The following is an 18,935-nucleotide window of genomic DNA, read 5'->3' as shown; positions in this document are numbered from 1 at the left end:
TTCCATATTTGTTTGTCGTAGCTCTTTTGAATATGAATAAATCATTTAATGATCTCTTGAATAATAGCTCCACATAAGGTTTCCATTGATATAATTATTTACTAATTCTTGAACAATTATAGATATTCCAATAAGTCATTTATTTGCATAAAAATCAGGTATCTCGATTTTAGGTATCTCTGACTGCTGAACAATATCTTCCGGTATAATCATATCTCTGGTTAATCCTATTTTTACAATTTGTAAAACTGGTTTGATCTCGTCATATAATATCTCTACTGGTGCAGTATAAAACTTTATAAAAATTAAATTTCCTTTGGTTATTCTTTTATAAGTGGTAAATGCTCTATATAATTTTGGTATATCTGTTAGTTCATTTTCCTCATGGGTATATACGGTATTTAATAATCCATAACTGAAATAAGTTTTAACTAAGCTTGGGTTGGTTTTCGGTAGTGCGATTAACTTGTTGTAACCTTGTAATTTTTGGGTTATATAGTTTGTGTTTGGTTCTTGGATATCTGTGGCTCTGGGTTTAAGGTTTAGATAAGTCTGTATTTTGTGGATATTTTCTATGTATGCTCGGGTTCTGTGGTTATAGGCTTTTTTTATCTTGGATCAAACTTTCTCGATATGTGGTAATTTGCAGGGGTATGTACAAGGGGTCTTTTTGTGTTTTTGGTATAAATGGTTTTTCAAATATCTTATTCATGTTCATGTTCTGATATCTTTACCCACTAACTCCTTTGCTTGTACCTGCAATTGTAGATTGATAAACGTTATGGGTTTTATGGAGTGTCCCAACATCTCCTTTTAGCTCTGAAATTTTGATGTCTTCCTATCGACATAGCTCTGTCCACTGCTGAGTTAGCTGATTCATAGCTTTAGACTTCAGTTTAACTTCATTAGTCTTTAGCTTTTCTATTTTATTACCCATACTATCCACTTTCATTGAAAGCATAGTTAGGGTTTTGAGTATTTTTCTAAAGTATCATCTTCTATTATATCAGTCTGTGTAGCTTTGTCTTGATATGTACTCTGCAATAATATTTTTCTTAGTACTAATTACTTCAATTGTAAATGTAAAAGTTAATATATTTAATACTAGTCTCTGAATCTCTTTCGTTGTAACTGAATTTTGTATTTTCTTTGTTAACCACCAACGCACCTGTGTATTATCTGTTCGTACAATAAACTTGTTATATACAATATATGGCTCAAATGCTAATAAACATTTATATAATTTACATAATTCTTTTCTATTTATTTCTCATTTTATTTTTGTTTCATTAAACGTTCCTGAGTAGTATCTACAATGATGTTCTAATTTTTCTTCTTCATATCTATATTTAAGTACTCCTCTGTAACTATATTCACTAGCATCTGCTTCTACTATATATATAAATTTTTTATTTTCGTCTGGGAATTGTAATTTTGGTAACTCTTTACGGAGTATTTTTATTTTTTGAACTTGTTTTTTTATCTTCTTGATTGTAATTATATTCTATATCCTTTTTAAATTTTTTCTGTAATGGGTTTAGGTTTTATGCTAATTTTGGTATATATTCTCTTACTTGGTTTACTAATCCTAAAAATGATTGTAATTTCTTTTTTGTATCTAATTCTTCTTTTGAATTTATTATTTTTTGTATTATATGTTGTTGCATTTTTACTCCACTTTTATCTATTTGTATTCCTAAAAACTCTATCTGGTTTTTCATAATTTCGGCTTTCTTTTCACTTAAACTTATTTTTGATGTTTCTATTATATCTATAAATTGTTATAATAATTTTAAACGTTCCTCTTTAGTTTTTATATATAGTAGTATATCATCTATGTATACTATACAATTAGGTAATTGTTTAAAATAACTATTCATAAAGTGTTGGTATCTACCTGGTGCATTTTTATATCCAAATGGTAATACGTTCCATTCATAAAATCCTTGTCTTACCATAATTGTGGTTAATTCCTTAGAATTTTCATCTAACTTTAAGTGGTAAAATCCTAATTTAAAGTCAAATTTACTAAAGTAGTTATATCCTTGTATTTGTCTTATTTTTAATATCTTATTTGGTATTAGATAATTGTATGTCATAGTTTTTGCATTTAAATTTCTATAGTTAATAATCATTCTAATTTTTCCTCTTTTTTATTCACTATGTTTATTTACTATAAACGTTGGGCTATTATTTTACTAGTGTTTCTTTGTATATACTGTTTTTCTAATAATTCATCTATATGCATTTTAAATTCTTTTAAATCGTCAAAATTATATGTTAATGGTTTTTGGGTTATTATACTATTTTTATCTATTAATTCAATTTTTATAGTAGTTTTATGTTTTTCACATCCTTTTAATGGATATTCACTGTATAATTGTCTTAATTTTTTCTTTATTACTTCTACCTTATCTATTGAAAATATAGTTATTTCTTTTTTATTAATCGAAAATACAACTAGTTCTCCTGTGTCTTCTGTATTTTTTATATTTTCTAACTTTTGTGTAATTTTTTGACTTTCTTTTATCCAATCAGTTTTCTTTCTTATTTTATTAATAACTCTTTTTGCTCTTACTTTTTGTTTACATGGTGTTGTAAACCACCAATCTGTTTTAGTTATTATATGTGGGTATAATTTATCTAAAAATGGCATTCCTAAAAGCATATCTTTTGATGTTAGATCATAATTATAGATTTCTTCTATCGTTATTATTTTATTCCATATCTGTATTTTTACATTTTTAGCATTATATGTAATTAAACTTCCTTCATTATTAAATCCTTTGACTACTATTGGTGTTTTTAGTTTTTCTCATTTACTTTCTGGTAAACAGTTGTATCTACATAAGTTTGCTTCTGCTCCTGTATCTATCATAGGTGTATAATACCTATTATAATATCCTTCTACTATTATTTTTAAAAGTACATATATTTTCATATCATGTTAAAGTTCTTTTCATGAATAATCTTTCTTTATTATATGTTATAGATAATTGTGTATGTTTTATATTGTATGGTTTTACTTGTTCTAACCATTTTATTCCTAATATTATGTCTGTTTTTTGCATTTCTTCCTTTATTTCAAATTCTATTTTTATTTTTCTGACTCTTATTATTATTTTTTTTTCTGCTGTATCTTTAATGTTTATTAGACTCCTTGGTAGATCTGGGCATATATTACTATTAAATTTTATTTCTTCACTTTTTACTAGATATTTTGCTATATAATTTTCTTCTTATCCTGTGTTTAAGAGTATTAAATATTCTTTTTCATTTATTGTTCCTGTTATGTAATATTGATTTAAATAAACTGTTGAAGTTGTTTCATAACTTGTTCTTTTTGATGAGCTTGTTGATTTTGGTTTTTCATGAGCTATTCTTTTTGTTGTACTTATTCCATCATTTATTATTTCTAAATCTTCTTCTATATCTATGTCTTTGTAACTATAATCATTATTATCAATTGGTTATATAAATTGATCAAAAGGACTTTCTATTTGTATTTTATTAATTTTATTTTTTCCTGTTATTTTATGTTTTGTTGTTAATACATATAGATTTTTACATGTTCCTCTAAATATTTTACTTCCTGGGGTTAGTTTTATTCTTGATATTTTCCAATATAATACTAATGATTTATCTATATTTTTATCTGTTATTGCTACTGAATAATTCACACTTACTATACATTTAAATTTTTGGTGTATTAAATTTACTTTTATGGCAATTATTATACTTTTTTCTATAGGTTTTATAATTCTATCATCTGCTAAATATAATTCTATTGGTATATCTATTCCTTCTCTAAAACATGCTTTTATCAATATCTCTATTCCTCCAAGGTATACATATTTTATTGGGTCTTTACTTTTTATATCGTTTATTTCTTTATTAATTATTCTTTTTGTTACTAGTGGTATACTAGCTCTACCTTTTGCATATCTACAGTCTATTACATCTTCCTTTTGGCTTACTACGTAGTATTCTTCCTTTTTTCTACTAAATATATTTTATATTGTTGGTATTTTAAATATTTTTTCTACACTTAGGTCTAACTCTTTTCCTTTTATTTCGTCAAATATATTATTATCAAATATTTTTTTTTATCAGTTCCTTCTTCATTTAAATATTCTTCCTTTGTTATTATTTTTACATCTTCTTCCGTTATTTGGTTCACTTTTATATCTTCTTCAGTCATTGTAATCCCGATTTACAACGATCGCACTCGCTTTATTGATTATATGACAGTAAACAACTTTTTCTATAATCAGCCATATACTTATAGTCAAACACTTATAACTTGTTTTCCTAATCCTCCATGAGATAATTAAACAAAAACTTAAGTGTTTTTCACTTACCTTGGGCTGCAAAGGTGAGGGTTTCTTCAAGAACCCTAGAAGGAAAAATAGGGCTGCTGTTCTTTTTGTTTTAGAGAGAGTAGAGAGATTTGCTGAAATATACTCCTTTTTGTGACTTAAAAGTGAAGTAAAATGACTAGCAACTTGGCCTTTTAAAGGCCCTTTCTTGTCCACCTCCTTAGCTGCATTTTGAACCATAAAATTGGTCAAATTGGTCCAAGTAGGTGATGCACCTACTTAAGGGTTCAAGCTCACCTATGTTCACCCCAATTATAGCCCACACCGTCTCTACTAACAGTCCTACTATAAACAAATAAAATAAATATAGGTAGGGAAAGAAGAACAAGTATACACATACATCAAATACAAGTATAGGAAGATAGCACAAATGGACAAATATCAAGTCAAAGATAGAAATATAATCACAGCACAAGCACAAGCACAATATATGAAGTACAATGAAAATGACGATGATGATGATGATGATAATGTGGTTCACAAGGTCGTCGTACAACCTCCGTATACACCTACGGAGTTAAAGCTTTTTGACCCAGAACCCATGAGGAGTTCATCAATCCATATGCAATCAATATCCAATATCCAATATCAATATTCATATATTCTCTCCGACACATACATCGGTAGAGGTTTTTTAAGATGTCACATTTTCTATTTGAAAAAGCCAGTATTTCTAGTATTTTTTAGTATTTTTATGGTGGTACCAATATTTCATGAATGAATATGCTATGAGGATGTAATGCCCATTACTAGCCAAAATAAGAATATCCAATATCCAATCAATATACCAACTATGTAAGCCAAAAATTCACTCAAATCAACCAACCATTCATGATCCAATATAATCCAGAAACCATCAAGTGAAACATGCATGAAAATATCATTAATACCACACAAATTCTAAAATCGAGGCTTTTTTCACCAAAAGAATGCAACCAAACATACATATATCAATACCAGGCCCACAACATCATATAAGACCCCACACGATCACACATGGAAAATAATATCTCAAAAACCACCAAATAATAATCAAATTGGCCCCTACACAGGCACATGAATCACCTAACATATTTTTCCATGATACAACCCCATACCCATAACATGCTTTTACATTATTATTTACTAACAAATCAAGTCTGAAAAAAGTTAAGCCACCCAAAAGCCTTCAATCCGGAGCTATCCCGTCACGAATGGACCCGAAATCAACTAAAACAAATAAATATAGAATCTATGTGTCAAAAGAAAGACATTGAAACCCATATTGACCACTTTCTCATTTAAGTCAAAATGAATCCCCAAAACGGGTTTCGAAAAAGAGGGGTAAAACTAAATTTTTTATCTAAAAATATATTTTTCATGGTTACAGGAACTCATAGAAGAAAACTCAAGTAAAAATGGGTTGAAATTGAGGTTTAAATCGATGAAATACTATTTTAGGCCTTCCAGGTCAAAATTCTCAAATTCCACCTTTAAGTCCAACTTTTAGCAAAGTTTAGATGATAAAAGTCAAGGAAAAGTAATTGAAATAAATATTTGGAGCTTGCCCAAACTTAAATAAAAGAAATAGCTCAAAATTTTGAACCCCAAGATTCAAGTCTCGAAAATTATGAAAAAAGGTGTTTAAATATACCGAGTGCCGCTAAAGCGTACCATGGGCCGCTTTAGCGTTGACCTCTAAAGAGGTACCCACGCCAGGGTAACAACTCGTTAAAGTGGACCTTGGACCTCTTTAGCTGTAGGTGCTAAAACGCCTCAAGTTACCGCTTTAACAGTGTTTGCTAGGAGGCTAGGGCCGCTTTCGCACCAAAGAGAAGCTAAAGCGCCCTCCGCTAAAGTGCCCAAAAGGCCACCTTAGCTGCCATACCAGCAGTTGTGCACCAGCTGAAGACTTGGAGGATTCCAAATCTCCGAATATCCCTCGAAATTCATCCAAAATCTTGAGAACACAAACGGGCTATGCTACCCTATTAAATTCGATGCTCCGAACTCAACTGCAAAATCAGATTTTTTAAAAGACATCATTTTCAAAGAGTTGACCTCGAAAATTTATTTTTACAACTTTTCGAACCAAAGGTCAAAATGAGATATAAAATCCATAAAACCACACCCATTATGTTACCAACCTACAATTGACATCCTGGATCTGCTGGCGTTCATTTTGCCATCCGACACACAGATCAAAAGATGTTGATCGAAGTCAACTAGTAAGCCTAAAAGACCACCAAAAATCACAATCTCACATAAATCACACCAAAATATATTGGATCTGTGCCAAACATTTCCACATCCCAGAAATACCATAATGCAAACATAGGGAGGGATAAAATGATCAAAGCTCATAAAATCACATACTTCACACAAAACACCAAATATTAAGTCGTTACAGATAATGAATTATATTTACCTCTCACAAAAATAAAATTTTATGTCCCCTCCATTCCATTTTATATGTCTTCATTTCTTTTTTTGTCCGTTTTGAAAAGAATGACACATTTCCTTATTTGGTAACTATATAAAGATACAATTTCACTTTTACTCTTATTGATCCCACTTATAATCCCCCACTTAATTAAAGATAGTCGTAGTATATTTTTTATAAAGGACAAATGGTAAAAATCATCAAGCCTTTTCTTATTTTTAAACTCCGTGCCCGGTCAAACTATGACACAAAATCAGACAAAGGAAGTAATATGTTTTCTTTAGTTCCTTTTTCTTGATACATATTGATTTGGCGTAAATATTAAGTAATATAATTAGAAATTATTTTATTGAATTAACTTTATTAATCATATTTTAAAATTTTAAATTTAAATATTAGTATTTCTATTTAAGACAAAAAATGATTAAGAAAAATTTAATTTACTAAAATAATATAAGTAAAAAAAATAGTTTTGAATATGAAAGACAATTAAAATAATAAAACTTATTTAATATTTATTTATAATTAATTAATACGACTGATCATCTTATTAAATTACTTAAATATACTAAATTAAACAGTTTACTTTAAAGCTATATAAAGATGGTAGTAATTACACTTTACAACAACAACAACAGCAAATCCAGTAATTACACTTTACCATATTTAAACTAAACTTAAATGAAAAATATATAAATGATGTAGGGCCCACCATCTATGTAATTTGTGGCAAATTGGAAAGTAAAATGCAACCCATCCTGTATCCTTAAATTATATTTGTACAGACTGTAGGGGCATAATGGTAATAAAATAAAAGAAGGTGGAGGTTTATGTAGGGGCATGGTCTGTTATTAAATGAAAGAAGGTGGTCTTTCTATAATGCTTTTAATAAAGTACAAATAAAACAAAGAAAAGACATTTTTTGACATTTAATGACCTTAATATCCATAGGCTTGTATTTAATGTCTACAGACATATTGAAACTCTCATTTCTAATATATATATATATATATATATATATATATATATATATAAAATTTTATTATTATATATTATATATGAATAAATATTAAATATGTATCACATACATATTTCAATTAAGACATACAATTCATATTTCTATTCTAAATAGACACTTCAATTTATTCACAATATTAATTAGATACTCGGTGCTAGAAAAGAACATAATAAAATTTTATTAAGACTAATACTTATTTATTTAACTAATTAACTTCTCTAATTTAATTATCAAATAATAAAATAATTATCTATTAACAAAGATCGAGACACTCGTTAGTGTGCGACCCCATAGGTTAAAAATTAAGTCAGTAGTAAATTAATCGTGTCACTATACTAATCATGGTTGACGTCTAGCAACACTCCTGAACGATCGAACATGAATTATATAATTTACTCTCAAGAATCTGTAGAAGAAAAATATAATATTTTTTTTCTATTTTATAGCTCTGAATCACCCTAGGGTATGGTCTAATTGTCAACTCTAAATAGGTGATCGACTATGTGTCCATGTCAGATTACAATCAACTACTGAATGAGCTAAAAAAATTCTTTTCTTCTTTCATTCAATTTTCCTAGCCAACAACTTGATTAGTCATTTAAAACACGTGACAACATAGAGCTTAAAATTATTCCAAGAGTTGACAGATTCCATCTTGCATCAATCAATAAATTCTACAAGTATTTAATCATACCCAATATCCTTTCAACCATTTATGTATGGACATGGGTGTGTGGTATCAAAGTATAATAAATAACTTGTTAATTACATAATGATCTCAGGTCAAACGAGACTCTTGTATCATATTCTTCAAGATAATGTCTTAGTGACAGTTTATGATAATTTTAACCATTAGAAATTATTATGTGAGTCTATTCAATGGTCATATCTCTATATGCAACATCTATATATGTGATTTAGTTAATGAGATCAACTAATCTTTACCTTATATAGACCACTGCATACATATTGATCTAACCAGATCACTAATGTCCTAATTCGTAATCCTATGATCAAGAATAATTTTAGATTAAGTTATAAAAAATTAGACTCTCTCATTAGCACGATCTCTGTCATAATGTTAAGTTTTAGAATTTAATCAAGGATCTTTTAATTTTAATCAAACAATTTGATATAACTATGAAAAATAATATTAGATGCCATATATTTAAATCTAATAATCTTTGTAAAAATATCATCAAATCATCAAATGTGAGATTGGATCTAGGGCATATCACTATATCTTGTACAGTCTCCCACTTTCTCTAGATTTCCATCAATAGCTTTAGTGAATAAGTCTTTTAGGATAACTTAAGTAGCTTTTCGTATCTATCTCCATAGATCTTTATTCTCAATAAATAAGTCACTTCTTTTAAGTTTCTCATGGAATATTATTTAGATAGCCAAATTTTGTTAATGTTGATATATCAATATATAAGATTCACATATCATCAATATATGATACTAAAAAGATAATTATGCTCCCACTAACCTTTTTTTACATACAAAGTTCATCTTCGTACAAATTGAACTTTTTAATTGTCTTATTGAAATGAACATTTCAACTACTGAAACATTTCTTTTAGTTTACATATTGATCTTTTGTAACTTTGTAAATTTCATAAATAAAACTTTGTATCATCTCTTCATGATCAATCTCATCTAAGATATTATCTTGACCATTAGACCTAATTATTTGGCGTATGAGATTATTCATGATTTTTAAGAGGTTTCTGTACAACTTTGCTCACCTTTATATTGAATTTGCTTGCTTTTCAATTATATTTTGAATAGTTCATTAACCTATTATGATCTTCATTATGTTCTTGAACTTCAACCATTGATTATGACAACTTTTTTGTCAATTTCAAGACATTCAATAAAGATTTCTCAGCTTATATCTTATGTTTTTGATATTGTGTTGATTCATTGGTTTCTTGAACTTTACCAAGTTCTATTTATACATCATTATTTTCTTTTAAAAGAAATTCCTTTTCACAAAAGGTTGTTCCTGTTTTCATAAATACGTTATGGTTAGAGGAGTAATAGAAATCATATCCCACAATTTCGTTAGGTTACCCAGTGAATTTACAGTTATCAAATCTTAAGTTTAGTTTATTAGTTTGCAATCTTTTAACAAAAGTAGGACAACTCCAAACATTAACCTGCTAAAGTTAGGATTATGTTCCTTTCATATCTCATATGATATTATAGAGATTGACTTAGTGTACACTTTATTATTTAAGTATGTTATTGTTTTTTAAGCATATTCCCATAAGTTTATTAAAGATTAGTGAATTTTAAAAGGATCATACAATATCAAAATAGTTCGATTCATTCTCTTGAATACACCATATTCTTCAAATCCATCAAACTTTAATATCTTGATACTTTCACAAGTTTATTTTCAACTTCATTATGAATTTTTTTAAACTTTTTGTGTTTTCTAAGATACACAACTTATTGGAACCTTGGGGGTTGCAAATCAGTCACAGAAAAAAACACAGCAAATGAATCAGGAACTTACCACAGTGCAAGAAATTTAAAGAACACAAGATTTAACATGAAAATCTCCATGCTCAAGGGAGGAAAAACCACGGCTTGCCCTCACAAGCATCCAAAACTCTACTATAATAAAACTCTTGATTATAGACTCTACTGGACCTAACTCTAGGTTCCTCCTACTTATTATAACTCTACTACAAGCCTATCTTGATAATTCTGCCAAGAAAGCACCTGGATATTGATTAATTATAACCAATATCCACCTTAGGTAACTCTACTTAAGCTCTCTCAAAGTAAGAAGAAAGGGACATTACTCTTATAACATGATTAATTTAATTACAACTCAGGACTCAACTCAAGAATACTCACTTTTTTATGCATAAGAAATAGGAACTTGAGCTATATTTGAGCAATGAAGCTAGATTGAGTTCGCCTCTCTCAATTAATTCTAAATTTTACAAAAACCACTTGATAGAGAAACATTTTTTTCCTTTTTATAGTTAAGTGATGATTAAGGTTGAAATACAATTGAACTAGGTGTCCTAAATAGTACAAGCAATACCTGCACAGTTTGTTAAACAAGAGGACAAAACTGTGCAGACACGTGTCAACTGTACTATAGCCTTGAATATCCAGGGACCTGGTCCCTTGTAGTCAATTGCTTATCATAAAAACAAGATCCAACAATTTTCCTCCTTTTTGATGATGACAAACCAATCATAGAGTCTTGAAAATCAATACACATTCATCACATTTAATCGGTGTGATCACCACTACTGAAGATGAATGTTCACCCTATCATGTAATACCATGCTTTCATTATTATATAACTTAGGGACCAGGTCCCTTGTTGTCAGTTGATTTAAAAACTCAACTCATTGCTGCAAATTCAATGTTTCCCCTTGTCAATATGCACAATTATATTCTCTCTATGAACATGTCTTTTCCCCTATCAATGTGCACTATCATTTCTTCCCCCTATTAACATATCTTTCCCCCTATCAATATGCACCATCATTCTTTACCCTATCAACATGCCATACATATATATGCATTTAATATTTTACACGCCCTATACCTGGTTATTGATTACCTGATCCCTACCACATGAAGTCAATTTTCCCCCTTTTGGCATCACTGAAAAGTAAAAATAATAAACCAAGAGTAAAATAAGCACCAGTTAGTTAACTCATGGCCTCTGGGGAAACACTAACATAAAGAACATCTTTATTAGAAAGAGAAAATACATGAAACACACAAACAAAGATTCATTCATAAGTAGAGGACAAGAATCATTGCAGTGCATAATTTAAATATTTTAGAGAATAAGCCATAAGATCAAGAAAGGTTAAACAAGGAAGGGACTTGGAAGGATGGTTTGAAAGAGTAGAGCTAGGTTATTGTTTTCTATATCATGATAGTGCAATAATTGCTTGGTTAAATACCTTATCTCTACATTCAAGTTGAGTACCTCATCTGTCAAAGTGGAGACCTTTTTACTTAGGTCAACATTCTCAGTTTTAAGATCATTAGTGACACTTGACCCTCAGAAGTCTGATGTTGATTGTCATAGTCAGTTTGTTGATCTCTTCATCCGTACCAGCTATATTAAGTTATAACTCCTCTATCTCTTTGCTGAATTCCTTTAGCAGTTGGTGCTTGATTTCTTCTTCACATGTGCAGTTTTGACAAGTGTCTTTATTTAAAGCATTTGCAATATAGTTCCAGAAGTTCTATTCTTACATAGAATACCAAAGTGATCAAACACTTTATTTAACTAGTAACCATATGGCATTCCATGTTTGCCATTTTTCCCAAGAACTACTTTGTGTATGTGTTCCATCATCAGTGCAGGTAGACTAATGAACTTAAAACTGCTAAGTCATTCCATGACATACAAGTCAATAGCTGAAGCAATGTTTCTTTTTTGTCATCTGGGCAAAACTACTTTTTTTACAAAATCAAAGACCAATTACAGCTCACTCTTGAGTGATTTCCTATTTATTACAACCACTAATTTCCTTTTAACCTTTGATGTAGTTGCCAAAAACTCTATTGATGGTTGTTGACTTGAGACATTCCTTATACCATAGATAGAAACATACATAAGTCTCCCAAGTAAAGCAACATCAATATTCAGCTTCTTCCCTTGAACTACTGCTTTCATCTTCATTTTATCTTCACAAAAATCCAATATAGAATAGAATTCCCTGATCACCTTATCAAAGGCTGTGGGAATAGATCCTTCCATGAGATGCATTCAGCCTTGATGTTTTACCAGCTCAACTCACTCCAATATTCTAGGTTCTGTTAACATACTTGTGTCAAAATTCTTCTTGTTAACACCTTTTGATTTCTCATGCACCTATTTTTCACTTCTATAGAAATACCTTTACTTCTCTACTTATTTTCCTCCTAGTATTGGTGATCACAAAGTCCCTGACAATCACTTTCCTCTTTTTGGGACCAGGTCCCTCAGGAGTCTCCTTATTTTTAGTAAAACTATTAGACTTTTCCCCAGAATATCTTAATGTTTTACTAATATTTTGTTTTTTAGGCTAAAAATACCCTTTCTTGGGCTATTTAACACCAAGATAAAATTTTCAGCAACCCAGGAATCATTCATCAATGTATTATCAGAAAAATTTTGAGTGTTCAGGGATAATTCTTCATCAACAATTTAAGTGAAGAAGGGGTTTGTCTTTGGAAGAATATGAGACGAAGGGTGTTTTTCAAGAGGATTTGAGAAAGGACTTTTATTAATGCTAAGCTCAATTTCCTTTAAAAGACATGAAAATGAGGAATTTGTAGATCCTTTCCATATAAAAACTTTTTATGACTAGACTTTTTCTTTTTGATAAGAGAAGGAATAGGCATGCCTAGATATAAAGGAAAGAGTAAGCATATGAAGGATTTTTGAAAGAATTAGATGTGATCATTTTCAATTCAGGGGTGACTCATCTTTTTTTTTTTAGAAGAAGATAATTTTTTGACAAAGGAAGAGAGAAGGACATGGCTTTATTTGTTAGAACAAACAAAAATGCACATTCATAATACTAACTTGAGAGATGGGACTAGGTTCCTCTTTTTGCTTTAGTGAATCCTTGATTTTGTGGATGTTACATTTTCCTCTTCCAAAGTTATTCCGATAGATGTATACCTGTAAGGGTATGGTACGAAGTTAGATTAACATGCACTTATTTTACTAAGGATACACGTCTCCTTTTCATAGCTAGTCTTAAGGAGAGAAACTGATCCATCTAGTAGGCCAGGTTAATTTGATCAATCCTAGTCTCAGCTTGTTAGGTTCAATACACCACTTTATACAAAAATTTATTCTAAAAAAGTCTGAGGACTAGGTCCCCGACTTAGTATCTTTCAAATATCTAAGGTTCCTTCTACATTACTTTAAACCAGCCAACATCTTTCAAAAAAATTTTCTCCTTTTTAGCTCACTTTTGGGATACGAATGCTGAGAAAACCAAGAAATTTTTGACTTAGCATCTTGTTTGCACTCCTATCTTCTAATATGAAGTTAGAATGTCCAGGGGAATGAGAAGATATGAGCTTCTAGTTTGACCTTCTGAGATGAATTCCACTGGGACCAGGTCCATGTGAAATCTTGACTGTACACTTCTTCAGGTTCTTCTACTTGGGTTGATGTTTGTGACTGAGATCTTGGATCATCATCACTGTCAACACTCCCCTCTATATTAAATTTGTCCTTGACCTTTATCTTCATCAATGTCTTTCTTATTTTAGGAGTATCTCATACATGAAACTTTTCTTAATCTTTTTTACCTTTTCCATACAAGACACCTCCACCTTGGAGACTCTTGAGAGAGAGAATACAGTCAGACCTTCCAATCATAGCTTTGAATAATTACATATCAAAAAGATAGTTCTTACTGCAAACCCTTTCTCCCTCCTGCAAACAAAATCATTTGTTAGATTTAGGAACCCACTTAAGCTTGAGTTCCCAGTAGGAGAATAGAGATATGATCAAATCCTTCTTTGCCCATCTAGGTAATGAGAGCTTCTTCATATTTTTCAAAGGTCTGAAACCTTTATGATAGATATTCCCTTTCTAGATATATCTAACATTGATTATTCTTGCTTTATTCTAACTTTGATAGTTTTCCTTTATGTGTCCATCTCTTCCACAGTGATTGGATAAAGGTTTGTGGACATTGTTTCTAACATTATTAAATACTTTGTCTTATAACCCAAGTGATTGAGTTTTGTACTGATACCCAAGGACTTTACCAGTATTAACTCATTAACTATTTAAGTTGGAAAGGAACCGTGAGGATGAAGTCCATTGTAGGGATTTTTTAAGCTCTTCTCTTAGACAGACCAGGTCCTTTTCCTACTCCTCATTCTTTTGGAGTGCAGTCATGAGTTGCTTTTAGGAATCCTTCAATTTTTCTTCAAGATCGATCTAAAACTTTGAGACTTCTTTCTTTCTTTTATTATTTGAATCATCTACTTTCTTAAGTTAACTCACCAAGCTTAGATTTTCAGATTTCAACGTAGAAACTTGTTGACGCAGCATATTCAAGGAGAGGTACCTTGGTGTATGCTTTTTGCAGATGATGTAGTTTTAATTGATGAGACGCGGGGGGTGTGAATAATAAATTAGAGGTATGGAGATGAACCCTTGAGTTTAAAGGGTTCAGGTTGAACAGGAGTAAGATAGAATATTTGGAATCCAAGTTTAATGACGTGAGGCAGGAAGATGAGGTGGTAGTAAGGTTGGATTCCCAGACGGTGTGTAAGAGGGATAGTTTCAAGTATCTGGGGTCCATGATTCAGGGGAATGGTGAGATTGAAGAGGATTTCTCCCATCGTATTGGAGTGGGATGGATGAAGTGGAAGCTCACCTCGGGGGTGTTGTGTGATAGGAAGGTGCCGCCTAAGCTTAAAGGCAAATTCTACAAGGTGGCAGTCCGGTGGCCATGTTGTATGGAGCGGAATGTTGGCCAGTCAAGAACTCTCATATTTAAAAATTAAAGGTGGCGGAAATGTGGATATTGCGTTAGATGTGTGGACTTAATAGGGGTGATATAGACACAAACTCACACACGCACATCACACATACGACATATGAATCTCTCTTCTCTCCTTCTACTGCCGATCTGCTATTAGTAGGCAATCCTCATTTGGATTCGGTCCCATTCTTTTTTTAAATAAAATAAAATTTTGACTTGGTTGGTACCAATACAATTAGGAGTGTTCATGAGAAAGAAAAAATTGGTATGATGGAGAGGACCGACTTCACGATAAACCATAGATTCTTTTGGTACCTCTTAGTCAAACCTGAGTAACACTCGAAAATTCTCTTGCATACATCTAAGACAAGAATAAAGACAACCCCATCGTTTCAAGTGCATTGTGTGGTGATCTTTAGACTAGTTCATTGCATTGCATAGTTGATCAAGAACTTGGCCTGAATGTCTGTTGAGGCAAAATTCTGAGTTATACTTAGTTTGGGAAAGGATTGTAGGTCTTTCTTGACTAGATTATGCCTTCCACAGCCTACCAAATGACATCAATCCATAGTATTTCCCCCTTTGAGCCTGAAACCTTTTCTTTGGAATAGCCATACTTAAGCCTATACCTTTTGAGTGCTTACATGCACTATCCCTCTTTGGCCACCTTCTTGAGCGCACTAAGTACGTGCAAGTTACGAATGAAGATTCAAGATTAAAGTTCCCAAAGGCAAAGGACGTATATCCCTAGAAGAACAAAAATAAAAGACGACTTCAAAGAAAGAAGAAGCAAGACCTCCCCATAAAGAAAAAAAAAGATAACTCTGATAAAGGTGGGGAATCATCATCCCCACCCCCACCCTACCCCAAAAAAAGGAAGGAAAATATATTAAAAAGGGAAAAAACTCCAACACAAGATTTAAAAGAAGTCAAAACAAATACAAAACAAGGGGCAAAGAAGCACAATAAAGAAGATCGAGCGTCAAAGGTACGGATACAGTGCAATGCTCATTGAGGAATTAGTCACTTTTATTCCAGACATCATCCTACCCGACCCCAAGCCTACATTACAAGCCAATAACAGGTCCTACAAGATCCTACTCTAAGTTTTCTCACATTAGTGGATACTTACATGAAGGCCAATCCTATGATATCACAATTACATTCGTTGAACTTCTTTCTAAGTGTGAGCATATATTTCTAGACATCTCCAAATTCAAAAGAAAAATAATACTCAAATATGTGTGAGACACCCATAAGTTGGGCCTTACAGATGAATATAGCTAAAATATCTAATACATATGAGTTAACAAATCATATCTTCTGAACTACAAAGAAAAAAGAAAAACCAAACATACTGTCGTTGTGCCTTGACATTTCCAACTAAATCATGACTGATAAATGACTGTTTTTAAATTATGAACTGATAAGAAACTTAGATTTAAAGCTCATAAGTATCTAGGATCTAAACTAAAAAATATAAATTAAAGAGCTTTATAAATGAACAAGTGCATTTTCAATTTGTAATTAAATAAACTGCATTACCAATCTAATAGAATATAATATTTATCCCTCTTCCTTGTTGCCAGCTCCTCGCTTTTGTGCTCCACAAGATGCCAACTCTTGCTCTTACGATCAAGTTTGTACGTTTTTACTTCTTTTAGTTGACTATACCAAGGCTTGTTTCTATGAGAATTCGAGTGACTCGAATTCTTCATATGCATCAAATAATCGATAAAAATGTAGCCATTTTTCTTGTTAATTTCAGGTTAAGTCTCCTAGGATGAAAACTCCATAGCAAAGCATCTATAAATGTTGAGCACTTCTTAATCTCCCTTTTAAAATCGACATTTAAGACACCAACTTATGGGATATCAACTCTGTGATCCAATTGCAAATCTTTCACGTTGATCTCACCGCATTGGTAAAAATAAAGGGAGACTTGAGACCAAGAGATCAAATTTGATAGAAACTTCCTCAACTTACAAAACCATGAAGCATCTATATTTTCATAGAATCGAAGAAGAATGATTTTTGAGTGCTCCAATTGGCTTGACTCTCGTACAATTTTGAGTTCAGGAATTTGATCCCCCATATACTCAAGCGATACCAAATTCGGAGCCTCAATCCTCCCTGTGCACCAACAATGTTGAAACTTTAAGACCTTCAGTGATTGACATCTAGAAATAAGGTTGTAAAATGATGGATCATATATATACATATGTGATAGTTCTAAAGATTTCAGATTCTGACATTCAACAACATTCAATTCTTCCCATGGATAACCAGAATAAGACAAGTGTTCAAGAGTTGGTGCTTCGATCTTAATATGCTGGTTAATATTGTTCCAAATGGAAACTGACTTGATCTTTTGAAGATTTAGTAGCTCAATCTTTATCAAATCCATACAATCTTTTAGGGTGAAAGATTCTATCATCGGACAGCTATTAAGTAGAGTATGAAGCATGTCTTCATCTAAATATACCCTAATTAGAGAAAGCTTTCTTAAAGAAGGACAGTTCACCACACCGCTAGATAATGAGGCACGTGTCAGATCACAGTTGGTCAGAACCAATTCTTTTAAAGATTTTGCTGCCAAGATTGTGAAAATAGGTAATGGGAGGTTGCGGATTCTAAACACCAAATATTTTACACCATTCTCAAGTGCAACGTCAAGCCACCTATAAAACAGAGGGACAATTCTAGAAGGACAACTATAGTAAGACTTTGATAATTCAAACTTTTCTATAGGGATATTCCTATCCCTGTATCTGTCCATGATATTATCCACTATATCCATATTGGCTTCGTAAAAATCATCTATAAATTTTAAGTTGGGAAGAGTAGACCATGCTTGTAGCTATGTTTTGGAGAGAATTTTCATCTTGGTTGCTTCTTCATAACTAAGAAAACCAAGTATCTCCTGAATGAGACATTCCGGCAATGTATCAACTGTTTTTATCCCTCTTTCTGTCATTAGCTTCCTTTGAAGGTATCTCTAGCCTTTGATTTCCCTAAATCACCAAAAAAAAAAGAAAGGCATATATAACAAGTAAATGTAATTTTATCCCATACTTATTAGGAATACTATTTTTTTTTAAAAAAAGAACCAATTCTCTTAGGACTTGTTTTGTAAGCCACATTAGAATTGGATTTGCGTGTAATTAGATGCAATTACAAAGTTTGACTTCCTATTTAGTAATAAATAGGAATAATAATTTACTCAAATTATGAATTTTACCTTAATGAGAAGTTTTTATGGCCATAAATGTTATGGAATATTTAGGCGGTTAATATCAATACTGCTATTCTTAACACATACTTTCTATGTTCTTTTTATTTCCGTAATACATATAATTGTATAATTGTATCCCATTTGAATTAGGATTAAATTGTATTAGCTCTCATAATATATAGATAATTGTATATTTGGATCCCATTTGAATCAGGATTAAATTGTATTAGCTCTCGTATAATACATATAATTGTATATTTGTATCCCATTTGAATCAGGATTAAATTGTATTAGCTTGTGCATCACTAAAAAACTAATACCAGACACTGATCTCCAATGGGTATGCCTAGGTACGCTAAGTATTTGAAGGATGTGGTGACTAATA

At 31.1% G+C, this 18,935-nt stretch overlaps 1 protein-coding gene across 1 annotated transcript; it reads right to left on the bottom strand.

Annotated features, from left to right (window-relative positions):
• Positions 1-17,179: 17,179 nt before the first annotated feature.
• Positions 17,180-18,115, bottom strand: LOC124887073 (putative FBD-associated F-box protein At5g56690). The gene has a single exon (XM_047396251.1). It carries the CDS (start codon positions 18,113-18,115, stop codon positions 17,180-17,182), a length of 936 nt encoding a protein of 311 aa, XP_047252207.1.
• Between the last annotated feature and the right edge of the window lie 820 nt (positions 18,116-18,935).

Source organism: Capsicum annuum, chromosome 9 (genome assembly GCF_002878395.1).
Source record: "Capsicum annuum cultivar UCD-10X-F1 chromosome 9, UCD10Xv1.1, whole genome shotgun sequence".
Taxonomy (NCBI): domain Eukaryota; kingdom Viridiplantae; phylum Streptophyta; class Magnoliopsida; order Solanales; family Solanaceae; genus Capsicum; species Capsicum annuum.
Note: the sequence above shows the minus strand (reverse complement) of the source record. Positions and strands in the feature narration are given on the sequence as shown.

What these genes read in the sequence shown, in the direction of transcription:
- LOC124887073 (XM_047396251.1), bottom strand. Translation starts at nt 18,115, where the DNA reads ATGGATATAGTGGATAATATCATGGACAGATACAGGGATAGGAATATC.